This window comes from Protomyctophum parallelum, assembly GCF_964188405.1.
Source record: "Protomyctophum parallelum genome assembly, chromosome: 20".
Lineage (NCBI taxonomy): Eukaryota > Metazoa > Chordata > Actinopteri > Myctophiformes > Myctophidae > Protomyctophum > Protomyctophum parallelum.
Window position 1 is genome coordinate 44,970,664 of NC_139718.1, and position 27,798 is coordinate 44,998,461.

General features: G+C 44.2%; 1 protein-coding gene across 2 annotated transcripts in view; it reads left to right on the forward strand.

Moving 5' to 3' along the window:
• The window catches only part of nbas (NBAS subunit of NRZ tethering complex), a 108,409-nt gene that overhangs the window by 67,417 nt on the left and 13,194 nt on the right, over positions 1-27,798 (forward strand). For both annotated transcript variants that reach the window (XM_083791852.1, XM_083791853.1), the window contains 9 exons: positions 4,454-4,577; positions 4,713-4,789; positions 5,387-5,524; positions 6,689-6,912; positions 11,524-11,634; positions 13,952-14,220; positions 17,801-18,144; positions 20,022-20,237; positions 20,607-20,809. In XM_083791852.1, the coding sequence (XP_083647978.1) occupies positions 4,454-4,577; positions 4,713-4,789; positions 5,387-5,524; positions 6,689-6,912; positions 11,524-11,634; positions 13,952-14,220; positions 17,801-18,144; positions 20,022-20,237; positions 20,607-20,809 (1,706 nt within the window). The remainder of the gene's footprint in view (positions 1-4,453; positions 4,578-4,712; positions 4,790-5,386; positions 5,525-6,688; positions 6,913-11,523; positions 11,635-13,951; positions 14,221-17,800; positions 18,145-20,021; positions 20,238-20,606; positions 20,810-27,798) is intronic.

Consider the following 27,798-nt stretch of genomic DNA (forward strand, 5'->3'; position numbering starts at 1 on the left):
TATGTATTTATCTATATGTATATATTTCATAGTCAGGACATGTATGTATTTATCTATATGTATATATTTCAGAGTCAGGACATGTATATATTTATCTATATGTATATATTTCAGAGTCAGGACGTGTATGTATTTATCTATATGTATGTATATATTTCAGAGTCAGTACGTGTATGTATTTATCTATATGTATATATTTCAGTCAGGACGTGTATATATTTATCTATATGTATGTATATATTTCAGAGTCAGGACGTGTATGTATTTATATATATGTATGTATATATTTCAGAGTCAGGACGTGTATGTATTTATCTATATGTATATATTTCAGAGTCAGGACGTGTATGTATCTATATGTATATATTTCAGAGTCAGGACGTGTATGTATTTATCTATATGTATGTATATATTTCAGAGTCAGGACGTGTATGTATTTATCTATATGTATGTATATATTTCAGAGTCAGGACGTGTATGTATTTATCTATATGTATATATTTCAGAGTCAGGACGTATATCACTCATTCTTGAGATGAGGGACAAAAGTGGAAAAAACATGTCCCACACATAAGAGCCTTATTATTGTTAAAAATAAATTAATTTAATAAAAATAAAAGCACTTGCAAAGTTAAATGTAACACAGTTGTGCATTATTATGCCATTAATTTCATTATAATTGTTTTCATATGCCATCTGAATTAGTTAAAAGCAGGCACTGTACCCAAAAACGCCTGTATTTAGCCTGTCCCCAGCAAGTGGTCATAATTTCAAACTGCTAAAAAAGTGTCTAATACTGTCACAATCACATAAATATACATACTAAATTAAAGTAGATTGTCAACAACATAGCAAACAATATACACAATAATTTTAATTTATATTTTCCATTAGATATCTCATATCAAATGTGTGTCCCACGTCTCCCGTCAACTCCGTCAGGTTTTTTAAAAGTCTTAAATTAATCAGAAAATATTGTCGACAGATTTAGCCTGAAGACTCCTTTTTCAAGTCCCGTTTGTATTTGTTGCAACAGTGGAGCACCTGGTCTGACAAGCATTCAATTGTTTGATATTTTAAACAAACAATGTTGATATCAGGGTGGTCACAGCTTTTACATGTCAACTCCGTCAGGACATTATTATGATCTTTGTTAAGATTTCCAAAATAATGTTTATTATAAAAGTTTAGGGTTAGGTTTAGCTAACAAATGAAGCAAAAACAAAATGGCTACATTGTACTACAGAGGGTTAAGATGAAAACAAATGACATTTTGTCAACTCCGTCAGACGTCAACTCCGTCAGGTTTTGTGTCTGACGGAGTTGACATGTATCTGACGGAGTTGACAAAAGTGTTCCTAAAACAATAAAATGATAGTTTTTGAATAATGGGACGTATTCTAATTTGGCACACAGTTAGAGCATGCCTTAAGGAACATTTTTGGCTATAGGGCCATCACAGATTTGTCTCGTGGTGACCATGGCAGCCATTTTCCAAAATTGCCGCCACCTGATGTTATTTTACAATAACTCAAGTTCTACACCATCTAGGATCTTGATTCTGGTGACTAAGACTACATTTTCAAGGATGAGGGATACATTGGTACTATTTAGATTTGTCCTGTGACCATGGCAGCCATTGTTTTTCAAAATGGTCGCCACCTGCTGTTATTTTACAATAACTCAAGTTTTAGACCACATAGGATCTTGATTCTGCCGACTAATAATACATTTTAAAAGATGAGGAATACAGTGGTACTATTTAGATTTGTCCTGTGACCATGGCAGCCATTGTTTTTCAAAGTGACCACCAACCTGCTGTTATTTTACCAATAACTCAAGTTTTAGACCACCAAGGATCTTGATTCTGGCGACTAATCATTACATTTTCAAGGATGAACTTTCTCTGGGAGGGGTCAGGGCTTATTTCAGGTGCAGGTTGAGTTGCTACTGACAGGACATTAAAAGGAGGTGGGCTTTCTGGCCTTTAACTTGTCTCTTTCAGGTACAGACGCACAGTTTGACTTCACTGGCCACTGCAGTGTGGCGTTGTATCTTGGTGGCCTCCTGCCAGTGTTTCTCCATCCTTCTCATGAGCTCTGTGTTCTGGGGCTCTGTTATAGTCAACTTACATTGTCTTGGCTGGAGATTGCTTTCCTGCAGGGTCCAGCCCAGTCTTGTGCAGATGGCTGCTGGCCCACCTGGAGGCCCCAACCTCACTTGTTTGGTTGGTGTGATTAGGTGGGGTGGTCTTCCCCAATCAGGATGAAGGGTTTGACCCTTTCAAACGGCAGTCTGGCCAAGTGTCTGTATTTAGTTGTGAGGCTAGATACAGGATACGATTGCTCACCCAGCCCCAGGTGACTTGAGGTGAAGGCTCCTTTGATTTGGTAACATTGCTTTGGTTGACATGCTGGGGACACAGAATGACACTGATGCCTTCAGTGTCTGCACATCCTGCCTGATAGTCCTGAAGGCAGATCTTCTGTCTTCAGTCTTTCGCTCACTGTTCACTGCTCACTGTTCACCTCAAGCAGGTCTTCAAGGTGTTTGCCTTTGCACAGGCTATATGGCTAGGACTCATGCTTCAACCACTCAGAGAACTCCAACAGGGTGTTGGTTGCTCCTGGGCCGCAGAGCATTGTGCGGCAGAATTCAGCTCTCATCTCTGGTGGCAGCTTGTTGAGGAGTCGTGCAACATGTGAGCCGCATCTAAGTTCTGTGTCTCCCTCTGGGTCTAGGGTAGACACTTGCTATTTTCCGTAACACTAATTGGTGGGGCTGTCCAAACTTGTTGTTTAGGTGTCAATCGGGTCTCTGTTTGTGAAGTCGGGTCTAGGTGGTCTAGAAGATGAGTTATTTAGTCAGGGGATATTAATACAATCTGGTAATAAATTCCTTATCAAGAATTTTCTTCACCAATGTGTTTGGAAGGGTGTCTACTAACATATCCCACATTGCTTTATATTCAACCACCCTAGGGGACCTTTTGACAGCTGCTGAAAGTTGGGGTACCATCAACAACCTATATAAGGCAAAATGTTCATTATGCTTTAAGTAGCATGTGACATGTCAAACTAGGGAGTTTTCATGATTCTGAATGCATTCCAAGCATTAGCTATGCACGAAGAACACCCCTAGTTTGGCCATAGACTCCCTAGTTTTGCCATAGCCACTTGGTATGGTACCCAACTTTCAGCAGCTGTCAAAAATGCCTCTAGGGTGGTTCAATAGAAACCAATGTGGGATATGTTAGTAGACACCTTTACAAACACATTGGTGAAAAAATTCTTGGTAAGAAATGTATTCACAGATTTGACATTATTCTGATAATATTCCCTGACTAAATTGGTAAAATAATAGCAGGTCCACCATTTTTTTTAAATGGCTGCCATTGTCACGGGATAAATCTAAATAGATAAAACTGTATTCCTCCTCATTGAAAATGTAGGATTAGTCATCAGAATCAAGATCCTAGGTGGTGTAGAACTTGAGTTAATGGGAAATAACAGAAAGTTGGCGGCCATTTTGAAAAATGTCTACCATGGTCACAGGACAAATCTAAATAGTACCAATGTATCCCACATCCTTAAAAATGTATGATTAGTCACCAGAATCAAGATCCTAGGTGGTGTAGAACTTGAGTTATTGTAAGATAACAGCAGGTGGCTGCCATTTTGAAAATGGCTGCCATGGTCACAGGGCCAATATAAATAGTACCACTGTATTCCTCATCCTTGAAAATGTGGGATTAGTCACCAGAATCAAGATCCTAGGTGATCTAGAACCTAAATCAGTTAAACTTGTCAACTCCGTCAGATGTTCGTCAACTCCGTCAGATGTTCGTCCCGTGATGTTTTTGTTAATTTCCAAAGAAATAGAAAATGTGATGTTAAATATTTTGTGCATATGTATTGAAACACCAACTGAAATGATACATAATGATGATTTTCTTTTTTTTTTACATGGTTTTCATGTTATAATATTGAAAATAGAGGTTGAAATGACGGATTTGAGAAATTGGATATTTCATAATAGTGTGATATTGGAAAAAAACAATATTAAAATAATTGTATTACTTAACTTGATTACTGAAAGCCATTATAAGAGAACTGAGGACTTTATATTATTGTTGAAATTATCAAATTCAATTAAATGGTATTTTAGTGTGTCTGACGGAGTTGACATGAATCGGGTATTAAGTGCATAAATGTCCCATTTTAGAAAGAAATGTTATGCGAAAAACCTGTTCCTTCTCAATATTGGTAGTTGAGACCTGTGTCTACAAATACATCCATTTGATTTGAATGTATCTTAAAAAAAAAAAAAAATCCAGTTTGAAAAAAGTTTTGTCCCTTATCTCAAGAATGGGTGATATGTATTTATCTATATGTATGTATATATTTCAGTCAGGACGTATATGTATTTATCTATATGTATGTATATATTTCAGAGTCAGGACGTGTACGGGTCCTTCAGCACGGTGCCTCAGGAGAACTTCGCCGAGGTTCTGCTGAGAACTGGCAAGCTGGCCGAGACCAAGACTGAAGGACAGGCACCGTTCCCTGCTACCGAGGGTACTCGCACACACACTCACGCACGCACGCACGCACGCGCACACACACAGGCAGACACACACTGTTATATGTATTCAACGCTCTTTAAATAGCTGCATATTTACCTCTCTCTCTCTCTCTCTGTCTCTCTCTCAGTTTTGTTACAGTTGGCCAATGATGCGTTTCCCAGGGACATGACGCTGGCGCTGGCCTACTTACTGGCCCTGCCACAGGTTGGACACACACATACACACACACACACACACACACACACACATATATTCAGTCTATCTTGGGGTGGCCACAGCCTCCCGTGCCAGAACAAACGGGTATAATGAAGTCTGGGACTGAAGTATGGATATAGTTTCTCAGTGAAGGTGCAGCCAGTGAAAGAGCAAAGGTGAACTCTGGCCTCCACATCATGAAAGGAGACCAGACCCTCCTCATAATCCACAAACACTCCCACTTTCTGGACCTTCTTTCTTACAGGGAGGAGGACATCAGGGTCATCAAGAGCATTATTCTCATTTTCATTCCCCAACCCTATAGTCCAGTAACCATTGAAGTGTAGTTAACACTCGTATCGCCCTAGGCGAAATAATTACGCCCGACGCCCAGGACGGAGATTAATCAAACGACGGAACATTACTTGTTTGATAACAGAGCGTGGTAGGAACATGTTCCCCTCCCCTCATACTCTCCCTCTCTCTCCCTCTCTCTCTCTCTCTCTCTCCCTCTCTCTCTCTCTCTCTCTCTCTCTCTCTCTCTCTCTCTCTCTCTCTCTCTCTCTCTCTCTCTCTCTCTCTCTCTCTCTCTCTCTCTCTCTGCAGGTGGTGGATGCTAACAGGTGTTTTGAGAAGCAGAGTCACTCTGCCATCTCCCTCCAGTTGGCTGCATACTATTATTGTCTGCACATCTACACACACCTGCTGCCCTGCTTCAATGACGACACTCACACCCTCTACCAGGTCAGCGCCGTGTGTGTGTGTGTGTGTGTGTGTGTGTGTGTGTGTGTGTGTGTGTGTGTGTGTGTGGAGATACAATTGGACCCGGTCCGAAACGTGACCGGTGATTTCAGAACCGAACCGCTACGGATCCGAATAACATTCTAATTGGCCGCACCCGCCCAGAACCGGCACCGAAAGTTTTGGATACGGTCCGAAGCAGCGCAGAGAAGGATTTGACTGTTTGGAACTGGTCCGACCAAAACGGGCTGATCCGATCCGATATAGATCCGGACCCATAGTGTGTTCTCTGCAATATTATATGCTTCAACATGACATGAGACTGCTCTCTATGAGCGACGTGCACACCGCCTCTCAAGAGGGTTGCAAACTTGCATAGGCTAATATTTAATTAGTGCATTTTAGAGCACCGACATTCTTACCAGAGCTGTTGACAATCACAACAAAACTGTCCCACATTTTTCCTCCGCGGTGGAAAGCCTGGTGACGCGAGGTTAGTCCCACATTGCTCGTTGCTTTGCGTTTCACCTCGTCACCTTGTCATGGTTTGTTGTGGGGAAGGCATATTTCGCCATTTCAACAGCCAATGTCAAAACTAGCTTGTTCTGATCAAAAACGCAGCCTGGAAGAAGAATCTGAGTTAAATGGAAGGGCTCTTTTTTTCCTGTTTACTTCATCGCACGGCAACCGGAGTGATACAGACGCGTGCAGAACAGCATTATGAAACGCAATCAATAAATATAAAAAAACACACCCCTGTGAAGTGAGGGGCAGTTCATAGAAAAGAATACCAGCACTCAAATGTTATGATTCTTCTTTATTTTTCATTTCTCCCCCAGTAGCAAAACAACAGGTATTCCTCAGCGTAAATATGAACAATAATGGGAACCTGGGTGTCCCGAGTGCACCATCTCTCTCTCATATTATTCTGGGATTATGCTGGGGCAGAAACGAAAAATAAATAAGAACCCTTTTGGATATAACATCGTGAGAGCTGGTATTATTTTCTATGAACTGTAATATCTGAACCGTGCACCCCGACTGCTCAATTGAGTGCTTGCTTCTCTTCCTTTCTTGAATCGAGGGGGGCAAAGAAACGACGTCCAAGACGATCTCGGCGGCAAATGCATTAGCGCGCTTGTTTTCTCCCGCTGTCTCCCCTTACAGGCCGACCCCAAGGCTCTGATCCGATTGGTCACGCAGCACGTGTCGACGCACTGCGACTGGCCGGAGGAGCTGGAGAAGCTGATTGGCCAGCTGCGTGCGTACAACGAGCGCCTGACGGATCTGACGCAGGCCCAGGTGCTGCGAGGGCTGGGCCGCGGTGTCCATGTGGCGCGATTCAGCTCCGACAGCGACTACAAGAAAGAAACCATCCTGGGCCTGGCAGAGTGAGTTATTAAAGTTATTATAGTCAACTACAACTAATACATGGGCCTGGCAGAGTGAGTTATTAAAGTTATTATAGTCAAATACAACTAATACATGGGCCTGGCAGAGTGAGTTATTAAAGTTATTATAGTCAAATACAACTAATACATGGGCCTGGCAGAGTGAGTTATTAAAGTTATTATAGTCAACTACAACTAATACATGGGCCTGGCAGAGTGAGTTATTAAAGTTATTATAGTCAACTACAACTAATACATGGGCCTGACAGAGTGAGTTATTAAAGATGGAGTGCCGTGATTTTTTTCCACCCTAAAACATGATCATCAGGTCTTATTGTTATATATAAGGAGGTATAATTGTTTCAAGAAAGTCTACAGTATGTGTTAAAATGTTGTTTTTATGTGGCTATGCCCACCAGTTCATTAAGTATGCCTGGTTTGCCTGGTGGAGGGTGATGGGTGGTGATCCACCTGAACTGAAGCCGCACCCACAGCTGTAGTTGTATGATAAAGGGGGAGGGGTTAGGGGAGGGGCTGATAGTGTGATGTCACTATATTACTGTTTATTTCATTGGCCCGTTTGACTGTCAAGGGTTCATCCTCCAGGAAGAAACCCTAAATACAAAGTTAATGCACCATTGCACATACAAACGACTCCAGGGTGTCTAATGAAGTATTGTCACCTCATAGACACATGAAAAACTGGGGAAATACAAACATTGTGGCACTCCCTCTTTAATGTTATTATAGTCTACTAGAACTAATAAATGGGCCTGGTAGAGTGAGCTATTAAAGTTATTATTGTTATTAAAGTTGTTATAGTCAACTACAACTAATACATGGGCCTGGTAGAGTGAGTTTTAACCCATTTAGGACTGAGGCCGATAAAAGAAAAGAAAAAAAGTATTCTAAATCCTAAAAGTTTTCTGAAAAACCTCTGTTTCTATGTTAGTGGTGCTCAACCTTGTTCATGTCCGCGGACCCCCATCTGAAAATATGTTTTTCCTGGGACACCCCAGCAGCAAATATAGAACGTTCGCTCTGAAAGAATAATATTCTTTCAGATACACATTTTCACACATTTTCAAGCTTGTAGACTTTTACTCTATTCAATTGTTGAATAAAGCAGGACTTTCACACTAGTTAAAATGTTGAATACAACACGACTTTTACAACGTTGAATACAACTTTTCAGGTCGTATAGACGAGTCATATTTTGCAGTGTGCTGCAAAATCTGGGTAAAGTCAAGCCTTTGGTTACATAAGCGTGTGCATTGCAACGACCATTTCATTGTAACACATCTCTGTTCCAATTGCATAAGTGTTGCTGCGTCTTCTCCAAAACTATGGAATGCACTTGCCATTGCAATCAGAACCGCAGAATCACTCCCAATCTCCCGCCGTAGTCTGAAAACCCACCTCTTCAGACTCCATTTTAGCCCCTAGCACTTGCCCTGGCCTCAACGACCTTACGGGCATATGCAAAGGCTCAACTTCTAGACGTAGCACTCTATATTATAATTGTCATAGTTTAATTATGCAGATATTCTACTCTTAAAACACAATCCATGCCAGTACACTACGATAGAAACGCAGACCAGTGGCCAGCGTTTCTATTGTAAAAAAAAAAAGAAACGCCAAAGACGCAAAATGACGTCCTGGCACAGAGGGTTATAGTGCTTAAAACGTCACCTGTCGTTCCTTGGCTGGGAATGGGTTAAACAGATGGTAGGTTCGTGGATTGTTGATGACTATGTTTTATGTATTTGATGCATTTCCATATGGTGTTCTTGCTTACTGTAAATCACTCTGGATTAACCCATTCTGACCGGGCACCCATTTTGGTGTTGGCATCATGTTATGCTTTAGCTATTGAAAAATAGCAGATCTACAAGCTCATATCGCGCCACCGAGTGGCGCGATACGAGCTTGTAGGTCTGCTATTTTTGAAAAATCGAAGAGCGACTGACATTTTTTTAATCTGATCTCAGGTCAGAATGGGTTCATCAGACCAGTGTGTGTCCGGCGGAAACCTCGTATGAATCTGATCTCAGGTCAGAATGGGTTAAGAGCGTCTCCTAAATGCCTAAATTGTAAAGTGTGCGTGCGCATGTGTATGTGCGTGTGCGCGTGCGTCATTGCTTTCCCCACACCATAGAGCAGATCGCTGAAACACTGTCGCACATCTTGAACGGCTGTCATGCATACAAAGGAATGTACATACAGTAGCACGCCATGATAGAATAGTGGAACTCATAGCAAAGGACATATCAAAATATCATACATCTTCAGTGAGAATGTACAAACATGATTCCAGGGTCATTCCATCCATGCTCCAACTCTGTGATAACCCAGACATATTTACATATTTGACAGCTAATACACCAGATGATATTGTGGTCGATGAAGAGTCCATGGATGTGTCTGTATTAGAGATGGCCTGCACCTTTGACCCTAGCCTAGAGGAAGCCTTTATGACCAAGGTCATTAACCGTCTTCCTGCCATTGCCGAAGCCCTTCGGCAATTGAAGCATTAATTTGATATTAACGCTTGCTGCCATTGCCGAAGCCCTTCGGCAATTGCTCTTTTATAGTGCTTATGATTGATCAAGCCATAATGCTACTCACGTTAGCCGGTTAGCTAGCAGTGTTGCTAGCACTGCACTGGATCGTTCATATTAATTCACCGTCGCCATAAGAATCCATTCTATCCGTTTCTTTCAATCGCCTGTATCTCCTATTCCTTGTCCCAGATGGCATTTTTGGTCAAAACAGCGTTTCTTTGACGGCACGAGCCGACGTTGTGGAGTGCTAAAATGTACCGGCATGATTCGATCATGTAAACAAAGGTTGTCTTGGCAACGTAAAGCTGGCAGGGATAAGCTCACTTCCGGTTGAGGCAAAATGTGGCTTTTCAAAATAAGAGCTCAAATTAAAAAAATGCTGGCATGAATTAGGTCCTAATTTCTCAATAAATGGCAGGAGTAAAAGGGTTAAATACCAACCACTTCTAAATACCATCTCAGAGCTGGGCTGTAGGTGCAGACTATTTGTCTTTATATTCGGCAGGCTAGGGCATTATACGCACAGACTGGTTGTTAGAGGGTTCCAACAACTCGGGATGCCCAAAAAGGAGGCAAACAGGCTGGCAAAGTATTGTGGTGTCTCTGCTATTATCGGCAGCCGTCACATATGGCGGAGACGCTGCTACTTATACCCATAGATGCTGAGTGACATGCCTATTGTAACATAATGAAAACACATGACATGATTTTGTAAGTGTAACTCTACTGCACCTTTACAATAGGCCCTGCGGTAAGCCCCGCCCGCTCGCTCAGCTGCCTCGATACCGTTGTTAAGCAGGACAAACATCAGCGAACCTCCATTGAGGACCGTGTTATGTCGGCGTTTTTCCGAAGAAGCATTCACATCAACAACATTCATACTATAATAACGCCATGGTGAAACGTTGCTGTTGGGCGTCCTGCAACAGTGCTTCATAGGCACCCAGAACGTTTGGGGCATTTCTTTTTATTCCTTTCCCGTGGGTGCGCACAATGTTTACATTCTAGAGGAGGAAGCGGCGGTGGCGTCACTCGTTCACCCTCCCTGCTACTATCATACTAGTATTAACGTCAACCTTTACTAAACAATGGTTAAATCAATCGTCTAATAAACAACAAACAACTTACCATGGAGCAAATGGTGTGCTTTGTAACTTTCTAGTTGCTTGTGTTGGACGGCAGCCACATAACTGTCTTCAACCACAGGCTCCAGTCACGTCCCCTCCCACTGCTGTTCAGAAAAAAAAGAACGCTGCTTACCCCCTTCTGCATGCAAAAAGTGAAGGTCCGCTAATGGTCTAAACTATTTTCTTTGCCGTTCTTAAATTCAAAATAGTTTAGACCATTAGCGGACCTTCACTTTTTGGATACAATGTGCAGAAAATGGTAAGCAGCGTTCTTTTTCTGAACCGCAGTGGGAGGGAACGTGACTGGAGGCTGGAGACCAACACAAGCAACTGAGCGTGGAGATTAGAAAGTTACAAAGCACACCATTTGCTCCAAGGTAAGTTGTTAGTTGTTTATTAGACGATTGATTTAAACATTGTTTAGTAAAAGTTGACGTTAATAGTATGATTTAGTAGCAGGGAGGGTGAATGAGTGACCGCCGCGTCCTCCACCTCCAGAATGTAAACATTGACATGTGCATGATGTGCGCACCCACGGGGAAAGGAATAAAAAGAAATGTCCCAAACGTTCTGGGTACTTATTAAGCACTGTTGCAGGACGCCCAACAGCAACGTTTCACCATGGCGTTATTATAGTATGAATGTTGTTGATGTGAATGCTTCTATTCCTCTTCGGAAAAACGCCGACATAACACGGTCTTCAATGGAGGTTCGCTGATGTTTGTCCTGCTTAACAACGGTATCGAGGCAGCTGAGCGAGCGGGCGGGGCTTACCGCAGGGCCTATTTGTGTCCTTGTATGTATCTCCTTTGTGTGGACATAAATAAATGGTTAACGTGTGTGTGTGTGTGTGTGTGTGTGTGTGTGTGTGTGTGTGTGTGTGTGTGTGTGTGTGTGTGTGTGTGTGTGTGTGTGTGCAGGACCCTAGATGACAGCGTGTACAGGATCTCGTTGTCTCTCGCCCAACGCTACAACATTCCTCTGTGGGAGGTCTACATGACACACCTGGAGTTCCTGTTCACGGACAGCGGGTACGCACACATGCACGCACGCACGCACGCATGCATGCACGCAGAGTTTGAAATCAGCAGCTCAGCTTGTCGACACCATCAGAGTTCACAGTGCGTACTAGAGGTGGGATAGCCTCGGTACCCAGGCTTTTTTAACCCATTTTGGGCGGGAACCCCTTTTGGTGTTAGCATTATGTTATGCTTTAGCTATTGGAAAATAGCAGATCCACCGAGTGGCGCGCTACGAGCTTGTAGGTCTGCTATTTTTGAAAAATCGAAGAACCACTGACATGAACATAGCTTTTTCAGAAAAACTGTCAGGATTCAGAAGACATTTTTAGTTTGCTTTCGGCTCAAAAATGAAAAGCCTGGGGAAACGCATTGGAATATCTGGTATAGGAAGTGGGATGCCAACTTGTATTTCTGTAACCAATCACAGAGGGGCGTCACTCCACATTCGGTGACATCAGTGATCTCTGCTGTGTTCTACCGGGGGGGGGGGGGTGAATAAATGCCCTTTGACGAAGTATTCCGTCAATTAAAATACAACCATTGTCTGTCTTTGTCGGAATTCATGTCAATTTATGAACGTTATCGATATGAACCGGTTTTGCTTCAACGGATTCGCACCAGGGAAAATGTGCGTGCGAATCCCATCGAGTCCCATTTAAAATAGGATTTTCCCTCGCCGTTTTCTCAGTACAGTCCGTGAACCGCAATCGCTTTATATGATAAAGCGGTGAAAAGGCGATTTGATATGAAAAGGCGATATCGGCGGTAAATGAGGAAACAGTGACAGCATAAATTATGATATGGTATCAATGTATCATAGATATATATATAAGAAGGCTAGATGGCTCACCCGCGCTCTGGCCAATGGAGAGCGACGTTGCTACGTAGCGGCCATCTTATCTCCGGGCAGCATAAAATTGTGTCATGTACTTTTAAATAACCATAACTTGCTCAATTTTTCAACCGATTTTCAAACGGTTTGGTTTGTTATAAGCACCAGAGATGTGCTTTTCTACGACGTTCATATATCTAAAATTAAGCAGATAGGCGTCCTGAATCATAGCCAGGTTAAAGTTCTCAAACTCTGCCCGAACCCGACCAGGCCCGACCAAGCCCGGGCCGAGCCTCGGGCTCGGTGTTTTTCCGCGATTTTGTTATTTTTCCTTTCTTTTTTTATAAGAGTGTTATTATAATGAAAATAGCAATTCAAAGTTATTTGTGTAATGTGATTGTGTATACATGTATATATTATGAAGAGGGCTGCGCTAGGCGATTCACTTGTGACAGGAGGAGAACTGGAGAGGGGGGTCGCATCGCACTGGCATTTCAGACTCAGAGGCCTCGTACACACATCAGGCGGCCATGAAACACAGACAGAACAGATCATGTCCGTCTGGCATGTGTGTACGAGGCCAGAGCAGCATACAGCCTGCCCCACAGTCCTGCACTGCGCACAGGCAGTACAGTAGAGAGAACAGTGAACGGTGTGAGACTTGTTTGCTTGCCTTGCTAACGCTGGTTTCCCTCTGGTTTGCGCAACAAACGAGCTACTAACCACCAGTTAACCTTCCAAGTTGCCATATGCTTAAATATTTTATAAAATCAATCGGATTATCACAGCTGAAGAAGCGTCAGGTTTGTTGCACTGAGTCTCGCTAACCCAGCTGGCTGCGATGAATAAAACCTAATTATTAATCAACGTCACCAAACGATCCATGGTGATATATAACTTAAACGCTGCACGTAAAGCAACTTCACTTCAGAGGAAACTAAGGGAGGGAGCTGCAGCAGCTATTCGTGTTTACTCACCAGTCACCACCACCACTGTATGGAATCCATTAGAATGATTGGAAATGGAAGTTATGGAACATTAATAGCCTATTCTAACGTGAGTTAGAATCCTTTATTTCGATAAATCCATTGATCTCCGTTCTCACTTTCACACTGAAACACGGCGCCGCTGCGCCGCAATTTAGTGTTGCTTTTTTTCTCTTTTTTCTGTCTGGCTTTTGGCGGGCTTTGGGCTTAACATTATGGTAATTTTTAGGGTCGGGCCGACCCAGTTAGGGTAGGGTCGGGCCGGGCCAACATTGTTGGAACTTTTTTGGAACTTTAAGCCACGTTGCCAACGTTTGTAATAAACCAACCCGTTTGTAAATCCGTCAAGATTTGAGGGAGTTATGACTGTTTTTGTTTGAGCTGCCATTGAACATACCGTACTGTCGCCCCGTAGCAAGATGGCCGCTGGGTGAACTATACATCAGAGACTCCGCCTAGAGCCACCTAGCCTTCATGTATGTCTATGTATGGTGTCTTCTCTCCTCAGGCTGTCCACGGAGGAGCTGCAGCAGCGCAGTGACCAGCTGGGCCTGCCGGAGGCGCTGCGGGCCGACCCCGAGGCCTTCCGCCGCCACATGACCAAGTACGTCCTGCCCAGCGTGGCGGGCCGAGACCTGGAGCGTCTGCTCTACTACTACACGCTGCTGGAGGCAGCGGCGGCGGCCTACGGCGGCCAGCCACGCCCCCAAGACGCCGCGCGCATCACGCCACAGTCGCACCTCAAGCTGCTCAGGAAGCTCCGTGCTGTCGCCACCGGTGAGCTATCTGTCGGTCTGTCTCCGTCTCAACAAACATTAACCCATTTAGACCTGAGGTCGATTCTGAAATAAAATGTATTCTAAATCCTAAAAAAATCAATATGTTTCTATGTCAGTGAGTGCTCGCTCTGGAAGAATATATATTCAAGGATTTGCGCCACATTTTCATGATTTAAAAAAAATAGCTGATCTACAAGCTCGTAGCGCGGCACTCAGTGCCGCCCTATGAGCTTGTAGATCTGCTATTTTTCAAAAGCTAAAACACCAAAAGGGGTTCCCGTCCTGAATGGGTAAGATGTTCCACTGTTACGTTCTTAAGGTCATTACACACTGGCGAATTGGCGACGCGATTTTTTTTTTTTTGAAACGAATTTAAGTCAATGCAAGCTTCCACATCAGTGGCAAATGTGCAAAAATGCGACAGTTTTCGCTCTTTATTTGTTCGCTCTGGTGTCGAATTTTCGCAGGCGAACTGCAACACCTCTGACCAATCAGAATGTAGCCCAAACTGCGTTGCTGTGTATAAACAGCGGCGTACCGTACAATAGCTGTCAACAGAGCAGCAGTGCCTTCTCTTCAGGGTATGAAAGAAAAGATACCAATTCTGACATAACACAGGGGAAGAGTGGAGTTGAGGAGGAGAGGAGGAGAGGACATAGAGTGGAGGGGTGGCGAATATAATCGCACAATCGTGTCATTTTTCGGATCGCTTATTAGCATTTTGTTTTATTTTAAATGTTAAATGAAAGCAGGGAATCATAGCGTCAAATTGACATATTGGTTGTTCAGTTTGGTCCACCAGTTTTGGAGATATGGCTTATAGAGTAATGTCTTGCAGAAAACGAGTTGAGAAAACGGGCTTGAAAGGTTCACTTCTGTGGCCTCTAACATTACACCTAGCTACATGTTTAAGCATTTATTTCATATTTACCGTAATTTCCGGACTATAAGCCGCACCTGAATATAAGCCGCACCAGCCAAATTTAGGGAAAATCCCATATTCAAGCCGCACCGGACTATAAGCCGCACCAGACTATAAGCCGCAGCTACGTTAGCTCAGAGCCTGAGATGGCTCTGCGTTAGCTGTACAAATCCATAGATTAGCCGCACCGTTGTATAAGCCGCAGGGTTCAAATCATGGGTAAAAAGCCGCGGCTTATAGTCCGGAAATTACGGTACATGTCAATTTCAGCTCTGACACTTATTTCAGACATGCTGTAGTATGTGAAGTATGTTTGTGCTATAAACTCATTTTGAAAAAGAAAAAAATATATATCAGTTTTTCTCCTCTGGTGAAAAGCTGGAATTTGTGCCATGGCAGTCTCTCAGTCAAATCTGGTCACATAGTATTACTGTGGCCTCGAGTAGCGAGCCCACACTGCAGGAACAGCATTTCCTAGTTGTGGACGCGGAGTTTCTTCAGTTACAAATTACTATTTTGTCTTTGGAGACTGTGGGAGGAGAGGGGGGTGGGCCTTATCATAATGAATCAAATATATGCGATGTGGATGTGTCTGAGGGAATAATTTGCATACACTAATATCGCAAGCCAGAGAGAAATGACATGGACTGGTTATATCAGAGTGGTGATTTAGGCTCAAGCCATTGGAAATACGTTCAAGGGACATAAACGATATGATATAAAATTTTAAAAACATTCCCATCGGGGAATACCTTTTGGTGTTTTAAGCATTAATATCATACTTTAGCTTTTGAAAAATAGCAGCTCTACAAGCTCATAGCGCGACACCGAGTACCGCGATACGAGCTTTTGGATCTGCTATTTTTTTAATTTGTGGAAAATGTGGTGCAAATCTTTGAATATATATCCGTTCACAGCAAACGTTTTTAACTCAAATCTTTGCTCCTGGGGGGGATCCCTGGAACAACATTTTTGTTCAGATGGGCCTCAGCCAGCAGACAAATACAGATATTTTTTGGGTCCTTGGCATGAATGTTTGAGAACGACTGACATAGAGTCATGGGTTTTTGAGTGGTGCAACCACTCCAAGAAGCAGCATCAGCAGCACAGGTAACTTCAAACAAGCTGTAAATGACCTGAGGGACAAGGCAAGAAGAGCTTTCTGTGCCATCAAAATAAACATTAAGTTAAACATCCCAATACAAACCTGGCTAAAGATACTAGACTCTGATATAGAACCCATTTCCCTCCATGGTTGTGAAGTCTGGGGCCCACTTGCCGATCAAGAATCGGAAAATGGGATAAACACCAAATTGAAACTCTGCATGCAGAATTCTGCAAATCCATTCTCTGCATCCAACGGAAAACACCAAATAACGCATGCAGAGCAGAATTAGGACGATACCCACTAATTATCAAAACCCAAAAGAGAGCATTGAAATGGTATAAACACCTAAAGGAAAGTGAACCGGACACGCTCCACAAAAAGGCCCTCACACACAGTGGATCCCTGGAAAAATGTCCCCTCATCCAGCTAGTTCTGGGACTAACACAAGCACAACCACCAGACAGAAAACAAACTGGACTACACCAAATCATAAGAAAACAAAAAGAAGGCTAGCTCACACACTGGAAAAGATCTACTCAAAACCAGAGCAAAATGGAATGCTATTTAGCTCTAAACAGATAATACACAGTAGCAGAATACTTGAGCACAGTAACTGACCCAAAACTAAGGAAAACATTAACTCGATATACAGTAGACTCAGTGAACACAGTCTTGCGATTGAGAAAGGCCGCCATAGGCAGACCTGGCTCCCAAAAGAAGACAGGCTGTGCACCCACTGCACACACAACGAGGTAGAGAAAGAGCTACACTTCCTAACCGTCTGTCCACTGTACCAAGACATCAGAGACATATACTTTCCACGGATCACCCAGAGTGTTTGAAAACATGACTAATGACAAAAACCTCCCATAGCTGTTGGGTGAAGTACAACAATGTGCAAACACAGCAGCGAGATTTGTGAGTTGCTGTGACTGGAATGGAATACAAGCACCTTAAGTCATACAAACCATATGTGTACACTGTTTATCAAAAGTATAAAGCTAACGTATTATATATGGATGTATATTGTATAACTATCTCTGACAGAAAATGCTTTTTATAGTTTCACAAGATAGTATTACCCAAAGTGCTAATATAACACAGCTCTGTTTACACCTTTATTTAATTCCTATTTATATCCAATATGTATTTGTAAATACATTGTTCTCTTACATTGTCTTGTTCCACTTCTGCTTTGGCAATGTAAAGGTACAGTACGTTTTCTCATGCTGATAAAGCTCCTTTGAATTGAATTTAATTGAGAGAGAGGCAAGGGGAGAGGGGAGTTGCACCACTCAGTTCACGCGGGTGTGATTTTCAGACAATTGTCAGGATTTAGAAGACATTTGTTGACTCGTTCTCGGGTCGAAATGTGTTAAAATGCATGTGGCAGTTCCATTAATAATGATTATTTGTTGTTGTATTGTATGTTATCAAAACTCTCTCTCCCCCTCCCCCTCTCTCTTTCTCTCCCCGTCCCTCTCCCTCTCGCCCTGTCTCTCTCTATCTCTCTCGCTCTCTCCCTCCCTCTCTCCCTCCCTCCCACAGGACTGGACTATCGTAAGTTGACAGACGAGGTGTCAGACCCGCTGCTGGCTCTGTCTCCAGTGCTCACCAGTCACAACGTGTTGTCCATCTCCAAGCTGGCCGGCCTGCTCCCGCTGCCCGGTGGCGGCGAGGCCTCCTGCCTGTCGGCCAGCGCGGTGCACGGCGCCTGGCTGCACAAGCTCTTCTGGACGGGAGACCCCCACCTCCTGAAGAGACCGCCGCAGAGCCCGCAGGACTTCCTGCACGCCTACGACGTCTGCGCCAAGTACCTGGAGAGGCTGAGCCCCGCCCACGCCGTCGGCTTCCTGGACGACGTCACCTTCTCCCCCGAGGCGGCCGATAAGGTGAGTCCACTGAAACTATGAGATGTCACCTTCTCCCCCGAGGCGGCCGATAAGGTGAGTCCACTGAAACTATGAGATGTCACCTTCTCCCCCGAGGCGACTGATAAGGTGAGTCCACTGAAACTATGAGACATCACCTTCTCCCCCGAGGCGGCTGATAAGGTGAGTCCACTGAAACTATGAGATGTCACCTTCTCCCCCGAGGCGGCTGATAAGGTGAGTCCACTGAAACTATGAGATGTCACCTTCTCCCCCGAGGCGGCTGATAAGGTGAGTCCACTGAAACTATGAGATGTCACCTTCTCCCCCGAGGCGGCTGATAAGGTGAGTCCACTGAAACTATGAGATGTCACCTTCTCCCCCGAGGTGGCTGATAAGGTGAGTCCACTGAAACTATGAGATGTCACCTTCTCCCCCGAGGCGACTGATAAGGTGAGTCCACTGAAACTATGAGACATCACCTTCTCCCCCGAGGCAGCCGATAGGGTGAGTCCACTGAAACTATAAGACCAAAAATTTTCCTCAAATACCTTTTTTCACTGACGGAAACTACATGGAAACTAAATGAAAACTAAGCTACGATGACTAAAACTAAGGCGATTTGTTTTTCCTCGTCTACCTTTTTTCACAGACGGAAACTACATGGAAACTAAATGAAAACTAAGCTACGATGACTAAAACTAAGGCGAATGTTTTTCCTCGACTACCTATTTTCACGGACGGAAACTACATGGAAACTAAATGAAAACTAAGCTACGATGACTAAAACTAAGACGAAAAATGTTCTTCGACTACCTTTTTTCACGGACGGAAACTACATGTGCGCAAGCATAGCTAGTGCGCAAGCATAGCACGCAAGTACTTTTCGACCGCTACAAACTGTCAAATCTCAGTAATGACTACTTGTGCCTGATACGGCAGTGGTGCCAGATTACATACATGTATACATAGGAGCAGGGCAGGAATTTCACGGCGGCCACGGTGGTGGCCGTCGTTGCCCCTCTCTTTGGCCGTGTGCCCCTCGAAAAATGATATGCCCATACGGCCACATGGCCGCAGTGCCCCGGCGGCGCCCACAGCAGTTCATTTTACCGTTTTTCCTCTGCACAATTTTCCAGTCATTACAGTAACCTTCCCCAGCCGCCTCGCGCAGACTTATTGTGTAGTTATTTTGCCTCCTCCGCTCCATGCACGCACTGACAGCTCTCACTCACTGACACTCGGCCCGGCTGGCGCGATGCTTCAAGATTATTATCACACAGAGCCTGTGTGTTAAGACCAACGTGACTCGTCTTCATGGATATGAACTCACAAAACAACACCACGCAACAGCATAGACTGCAGGACTCCTCCACCATTTACCACGCTATCGTCTGCTACGTTAGTGTAGTTAATGTATTTCGGCGGGTCTTGATGCTGTCGTAATGGCTGATTTTACACATAAAAAAGCTATCAGTCCAAAAGGGATAGCACCAGAAGAAAAGTCCTTACGGTCTTGTTTCCACGTAGGCCCTATGCAATCAATTCATAGACATCATGTCTATGAATTGATTTGCATATGTCTAAGACATGACAAGATTTGTAACAAGATTCAGTATCGACACAGGTACAAAATATATAATAAAAAATTCAATATCACAGGATAACTAACACACTGGAAGTACAGGGAGGGGGGAAAGGAAGGGGGCAGATAATTTCCTCCCTCTTGGGTCCCTTCATGTTCTAGGGATGTACCGATGAGACATGTTGGCCGATATCGGTATCCGATATGGCCGATAAGCGATGTCGATATGATCTCAGTCTGTAAATTTGGTTTATATACACTGTCTGTTTGTCTGTCTGTGACTCTCTGTCTCTCTCTCTCTCTCTCTCATCAGCTCGATGTGGAGGTAAGGTCGGAGGTCATCCGTCGCTCCAGCAGAGCGCTGCGTCAGCTGGAAGAGAAGTGGAAGAAGAAGAGAGGGGGAGGCGGGGCCACGGAGGAGGAGGAGGGGCTTAGCTACGAGCAGGCCGTCGCCCACCTGCGGCAGTCCCAGGCCCACCTGGAGACGCTAGGCCACGCCTTTGTCATGTCACTCAGAGACAGCCCGGAGGTAAGCTGCTGTGTGTTTTCCTGTGATGAATCTCCATCCTGAGCGTCGAGCGTTGCTATTTGATAGGACGGAGACCTCTGTTTATGGCGCTTAGGGTTTTAACCAGTATGGAGGACATTGTGGTACTGCGTCAAAAGACGATCTAAATAATGTTAAATAAAGGCTTGCTTGGTTTTATCTCTCTCTCTCCTCTCTCTCTCTCTCTCTCTCTCTCTCTCTCTCCGTTTATCTCTCTCTCTCTCTCTCTCTCTCTCTCTCTCTCTCTCTCTCTCTCTCTCTCTCTTTCTCTTTTTCTTTTTCTTTCTCTTTCTCTTTCTCTTTCTCTGTGTATCTCTCTCTCCCCGTCTGTCTCTCTGTCTCTCTCTCCAGGTAAAGGTTAGAGGTTACAGCCGTGCGTACGACCTGTCACGCTCGGAGAGCTCCAAGGTGCGGGAGCTGGCGGTCACCATGGCAACAGACGGACAGCCGCTGCAGCAAATCAGAGAGCTGCTGGGCGTGGCCGTGGGCCTTGGCAACCTGTCAATCAAGGGCGTTCTTCAGGACGCCGTGGAGAGACTGGTGTCTGCACTGAGGTACTGTAGGTCCCATAGGCCAGAGGTACGGTCCCATAGGTCATATGTATGGTCCCATAGGCCAGAGATACTGTAGGTCCCATAGGCCAGAGGTACGGTAGGTCCCATAGGCCAGATGTACTGTAGGTCCCATAGGTCAGAGGTACTGTAGGTCCCATAGGCCAGACGTACAGTCCCATAGGCCAGAGGTACGGTAGGTCCCCTAGGCCAGAGGAACTGTAGGTCCCATAGGCCAGAGGTAAGGTCCTATAGGCCGGAGGGACGAGAGACTGGTGTCTGTCTTAGAGTATATAATGAATAGATATATGAATAGATATATTGTTGTGTTATTCCCTGATATAGACTGAGATGATAAGACGAGTCACTGGTACAAGTAGATAGGTTTATTGAAGTCCACAGAGCATTGAAGTCCAAAGAGCAAAGTATTATTCCATATACAGTTCAGAGATATCCCATCCAACATGCTATCCCGACGGGGTGCATGCAAAGCATAAATCGGCCGGAGTCCCCTGCCTGCGTGGTAGACTGACGTTCTCGGCGCATAACCTGGGTTTAAATACTCTTTCGGCCCAGCCTCTTCGCCCACTAAGGGTTGGTGGGAGAATTGCTGATTTTCCCGCCGGCGGTTTACCAACCCTTAGAACTGGCTAGATCGGCCCCAAACTCCCCTTTTGGGCGAGTCTTGCGGCGCGACCCGTAGGCGCTATGGCATTAACGACTTGAGATTTTTCCCAGTCGACTTGTCGGACAGTAAAGTTGAAGTCGTATCGATTTATCGTTTCTGGCGGCGGGGGGGAGGGGGCGGACGCGGACGCGCGGGGGGGGGGGGGGGGGGGGGGGGGATTTAACAGGGGCGGGTGGAGCTGCCGCGCGCTCAAATACGGAGCATGTCAAACATAGCACTGCGCATTCAGTGGCCTCTCCAATATGACACAGTCACAGTGCATGTATCATCTATATCAGAGGTTCCCAAACACCGGTGGGACACGTGGCACTGGTACGCAAGAGGGGAATTCTAAGTTTTGCGTCGTTTAAAAATGTCCAATCTTTGTATCTTTAGCAGCAGCAGCTGTAGGCTATTTTGTGACGATCGCGTTAATGAAACCAAACGCTACACGCGGTTCCGGTACAGGATTATTATTTCATGTGAATCATGTCAAAATGAAAAGATGATGTTATCCAGGTAAAGTAGTGGTATTGGCACACAGCGCAGCAGCAGCACCGAGAACACAATAAGAGATATGACATTAGTATTCTCCTCCTCCTCCACAACTCGATAACGTTCTCATTTGTTACTCATTTTCTGAGCCATGCAAATAAACAACAACCCGCACTGACCGGAGACGGAGAGGTTCATGTGCGCTGCGCGTAAAGCTTAGCCAGAAACAGACAGTCATTGCGTCAGAGACTCAGCCTTTTCCATAGCTCCAGTCATCACCCACATAGTTAACCTCTCCATCAAACAGGGACAGGTCCCCCAAGATTTTAAACTGGCCAAAGTAACCCCCTTGTACAAAAAAGGGAGTAAATTAGAACCCGGCAACTACCGCCCTATTTCTATTCTAAGCTCCATCTCGAAAGTGATGGAAAAAATAGTCTATGAACAGGTTGAAAAGTATCTTGCCACTAATAAATTGCTGTACGAGTTCCAATCTGGTTTCAGAACATCCCACTCCACTGACACATGCCTCCTCTATTTGAGCGACCACATCAAACACGAGGTGGACGCTGGAAAATACTGCGGCATGGTCATGCTGGACCTCCAAAAGGCTTTTGACACCGTGAACCACTCCATACTGGTTAACAAGCTTAAAGCTATTGGTTTTGATAGCACATCAGTGAGCTGGATGCAATCCTACCTGGAGGGGAGAGAACAGATGGTGGAGGTGAACGGAACACTGTCCCCTCCCCTCCCAGTGAGCTGTGGCGTCCCACAAGGAAGCATACTAGGGCCTTTACTGTTCCTAATATATGTTAACGACATGACTTCAGCTTGTGACTGCAGCTTGTTCCTGTTCGCAGATGACTCAGCACTGCTGGTCTCGGACAGGAACAAACTGCAGGTTGAAAAGACCCTCAGCTCTGAACTCGGTAGAATCTGCACCTGGCTCGCTGATAACAAACTATCCTTACACCTGGGAAAAACTGAATCCATCCTCTTCGGATCAAATAGTAATCTCAGCAAGGCAGATGGCTTCTTGGTTAGAGTGGGTGACAATATTATCACACGAAAAGATCAAATTACCTACCTAGGTTCCATCCTGGAGGCCAATCTTTCCGGTGATAAGATGGCCACCAACGTAATCAAAAAAGTCAATCAAAGAACAAGATTCCTTTACAGGATCTCCTCACTGGTCAACAAAAACACCTTGAAGACCTTAACAGGAGCCCTCGTACAAGGTTTCTTTGACTATGCATCCACCTCTTGGTACCACAGCACCTCAAAGGCCCTTAAAACAAGGCTCCAGACCTCCCAAAACAAACTGGTCAGGCTCCTACTTGGCCTCACCCCCCGAACCCACCTCACCCCTGCCCACTTTGACTGGCTGGGATGGCTTAGGGTCGACGACAGAGTACAGCATCTTGCAATGGGTCTGGTCCACAAGATTCGATACACCACCAAGATACCCATGTACCTGTCTAAATACTTCCTTAATGTAAACGAAGTCCACACCCACAACACCAGAGGGAGTGCAACAAACCATGTACAACCCAGATTCGGCACAAACAAGGGACTAAATTCTTTTCGCTCCTATGCCACCAAAATGTGGAACGCCCTTCCAACAGTCATTAAGACATGTGAATCCCTTGACTCCTTCAAAACCGCTCTCAAAGGGCACCTACGGATGGCTGCAATTCGAAACTGGCCTCTGTAAAATCTGAATCCCCCCCACCCCCCCACCCCATTTTCCCTCACTGTATATTGTATCTTTTCCCTTTTTTGCTTCCCATATGATGAATTTAGCTACATAGAAATGTCTATTTGTATGTCTCTAAATGTTTGTATGTCTTTAAATGTTTTGATGAATTGAACAATGTGGACCCTGTTGTAAACAAGTGTAATGCTTAATTGGGTCGTCCACTCACAGTTGACAGTCTTTGTATTGAGTTTGTGCTTAAAATGTACTGTAAATTCTACAAACTGTTAATAAATATTTCAATCAATCAATCAAAAGCATGCATGTAGCCTCGGGAACCCAGACGTTATATTTCCAGCACGGAGGTGAGGGGGATATCGTTTGGGGGTAACGTTTGCGTGCTTCTATCTGTTACTTCTCTGACACAGCGCAGTTCAAACAGACTTCAGCCAGTCTCAATAGTGGGACACCGCGCGCTGAGAGCCACATAGCCTACACAGCTGCATTTGGTTTTTAATTAAGGGCGCGTTCTGAATGCAATGAAAAAAGGGGAGAAAAAAAAAAAAAAAAAAGCTCAACTTTCGACTCGCGCTGCTGCGAGTCGACTCGTGACTCGTTTATCGATAAATCGTTTTTTTGATGAATGCCTTAGTAGGCGCCACGTCGTCGATAATATCACGTATCATATTGTGATGTCGGATTCGTGCATATTTAGCATCGGTGCCGCCGTTATGGTTTTGCTGGATTGGTGTTATTGGCTGGGGATATTACTTTCTGTGTCAACAACAGCATTCCTCCGGCCATCTATCATATGCGGCCTTTTGGGCCTGGCAGGCCCGACCGTGCTGTCCCGAATACTGCCTCCCTGCAGAGCAGGCCGCGCCACGAGGTTTCCACCGGACACTCACAGTCGGCTCCGCCAGGCCCCCACCCTTGTGCCGCAGGCCGGTGGCTTGGTTACCCCCGAGGTCATTCCTCGTTCAAGCTCCCTTCCTCAGCCTTCGCCCTATAATTATGCTTTCCCTCTGTGGCTGCAGCTACAGGCCTCCACCCAGGCAGGCACCCCCGCCCGTGCAAGGTCTTATGAGGACAGAGCACACAGTATAATTCCTCCATAATTCCTCCAGTACACATTTCTGAAGTATATAGAACATTATAATCCTCCAGTAAACATTATGGAGTACAGTGAATATGGCAATATCGTAATATGGAGTACCGTGAATATTACAATCCCTCAGAGTACCTTGAATACATGTATGGAGTACAGTAAATATGCATGACCTTTGAATACATTTATGGAGTACAGTACATATGCATGACCTTTGTATGGAACCTCAATTATTCTCCAACAATATGAATAGAGACGGCACCCGGAGGAAACCCTGAGGTGAAATGGACATAGTGGCCAAATTTGGTATTGCAGCGTGGGCCCAAACACATGAACGCGCTCGTCCGTTGACTATCATTGCGCATGTTCATGATGACATGTGAACGCTTGTTTCTTACGTGAATGCACGTGAACGCGTGCAATGATAGTCAACGGCAGCGCGTTCATGTGTTTGGGTCCAATCCATCCCAGAATGCACTCTGGTCCTACTTGGAAGGAGGAGTGAAAAATCCGGTGCCGTCTCTATTCATATATACTCTAAGGCAGGGGTTTTCAACTGGTTTTGACCCAGGGACCACCATTCTGACTAGGAGCATCCTGGGGACCACCACTATTGTGTCGGGTGGGTTCATCGTAGATCTATGATGGACCCACCCGACACAATAGTGGTGGGGCATTCATGAACCATGGGTTAAGATTGTTTTTGTTTTCTTCTTACTTGTTACTCACTAATCACACTATCACAGGCTACATTCATGAGCTGGACAAAAAAAACTATGTTTCAACGTATTTTATTATCAAACGTGTTTTTTACTTGTACTAAGCATGACTCAAAATAAGTCTCAAAATAATAATCAATTTCAGTTACACACACACACACACACACACACACACACACACACACACACACACACACACACACACAGAAACAGAATATATATTTTTTATCTTATTCTATTTTAATAATCTTATTTTAACCAACCTACAACCTGCACTACATTTTACTATAGGCCTTATACAGTACCTTTCTAACAGACAGAGGGAACTGTTCATTGTGTACCGTCACTTTAACCCTTGGCCTACAATTAACGGAAAAAACGGATCTAAAAATCTAAACCTCCCGTTAACGGAATAAACGGAATGACAATCAATATCAGTTATCGGGCGTATATTTTTTCGCTAATATTAACAGTTTCCGTGCCTTGAATGGATTACTCCAGGTTAATGTCGCTGCCGTATCGGACATACCCGCCTTTTGTTTTATGTGTTTAATCCGCCGTAATGTAATGAATCAAAAGAAAATCCGTCTTCGTCGCGGAGTATGAGACTGGATGCCTTCGCTGTGATGACAAAACCGGAAATCGTCACATGCTGTGGGCTGCTAGGGCTTCTGGGAAATTGAGGCCAATGGAAATGCATTGGGTGCAACGCCTCATTGAAACCAATCTTGTGTGCGTCTTCCGCGTGCACCAAGATGGTGGATGCTACACACAGATCATAACAAACCACGGGAGCTTTTTTTGATGGATTTTCGCGGATTAAAAGCCCAAATAATTCAGCGTATGCTCTAAAGGTAATACAACAATCTCGGCAGTGAAGGGGGGTTGATTAAAATGCGGGTTAATCGTAAAAAACAGTCAAACTGTTAATATTTTTGGATGTAATTTACCAAAAAACGGCCGAAATCCGCGTGATCGTGCGCTATCGTGCACGCGCGCCGTCTCTATGTGCGTCGCTGTAAAAAATGTGATATTTTGCGATCTTTTGGGGTTGATTTGAGGTTAATTTGACTTAGTTATGAAAAATATAGCATTAGCTTAGCAATCCGGACCAGCCAAGCTATTGACTAGGGTCAAAATACTACAGGATGTTGTTGATCGTTGAACCGGAAGTGACTTAGGAAGCGTAATGGTGCTATCCCGCCATCTGGTGGCGAATCGAGAGAATACACTATCAATGAAAAAAAAATGAAAAAACATCTTTTCAAGCCACCAGATCTTTCTTGTATGTTAAAACGATGAATTAAAATATGCCAATTTGTTACCCAAACAAAAAAATTGGGACTGGCAGTCCAAGGGTTAAAAGCGTAATGTATACATCATCGTACGACGGTGTCACGCACCAAAAATAGCCAATCTACAAGCTCACATCACACCTGGTTGCATCGCGTTGTGAGCTTGTAGCTCTGCCTTTTCGGCAACGATAGACTGAGAAGTTGCACATTGAATACGTCACGTATTACGTGAGACTATTAAATCGATCCGCGGCAGATATTATAACTCTATGGCAGGGAGATTTGACTTTCCCAAACGTATTATTATGAATTGGATGAATAACTTATGGCAACGTCTTACCGTGCTTGCCTTGGGCAGTAAGCAGGGTAAGCACAACATGCGTTGGGTGGAAGAGCAGGATGGTTGTTCCGCGGCAGCAGCTGAGCTGACGGCTCCGTCAGCTGCTGCAGAAACAAATTCTGTGCGTGATATGTTTACATCGTGAGTTGTTGTTTTTTTTAGTTTATTTGAGCACTTGGACTTTTTGAAATGTTAGATTCGACTTAAGTTATTATTATTATTATTATTATTATTATTATTATTATTCACAAACAAGTAAAAAGAGTGCAAATAAGTTTTATATACAGGGCTGCACACAACTTTTTTGGTCTAGTACTCAGAGGAGCACCTGGAGGAGTTTCTTGGTGCTCCTAAAATGCGCCGACCCGTCTCGCCGGATGGATAAAAGAGGGATGAATAACTTATAGCAAAACGATATTTATTGGATGACTGGGGAGTCAATGGAGGATATCGCAACTCTAGATTTAGCCATAGATTTAGCTCTTGTTGTAGATTCATCCCATTATTAAAAAATCTAAATTTGCTAAAATCTAGGTCCATGTGTGGTCCAGCCCTATGGAATGCATATTCTAATAAAAACAACTTAATACTTCCTAAGGATAATATGAGCATCAAAGCAATATTTAGATTTTTTATTATTTTGTATTTAAATAACCGATCTACTAGCTC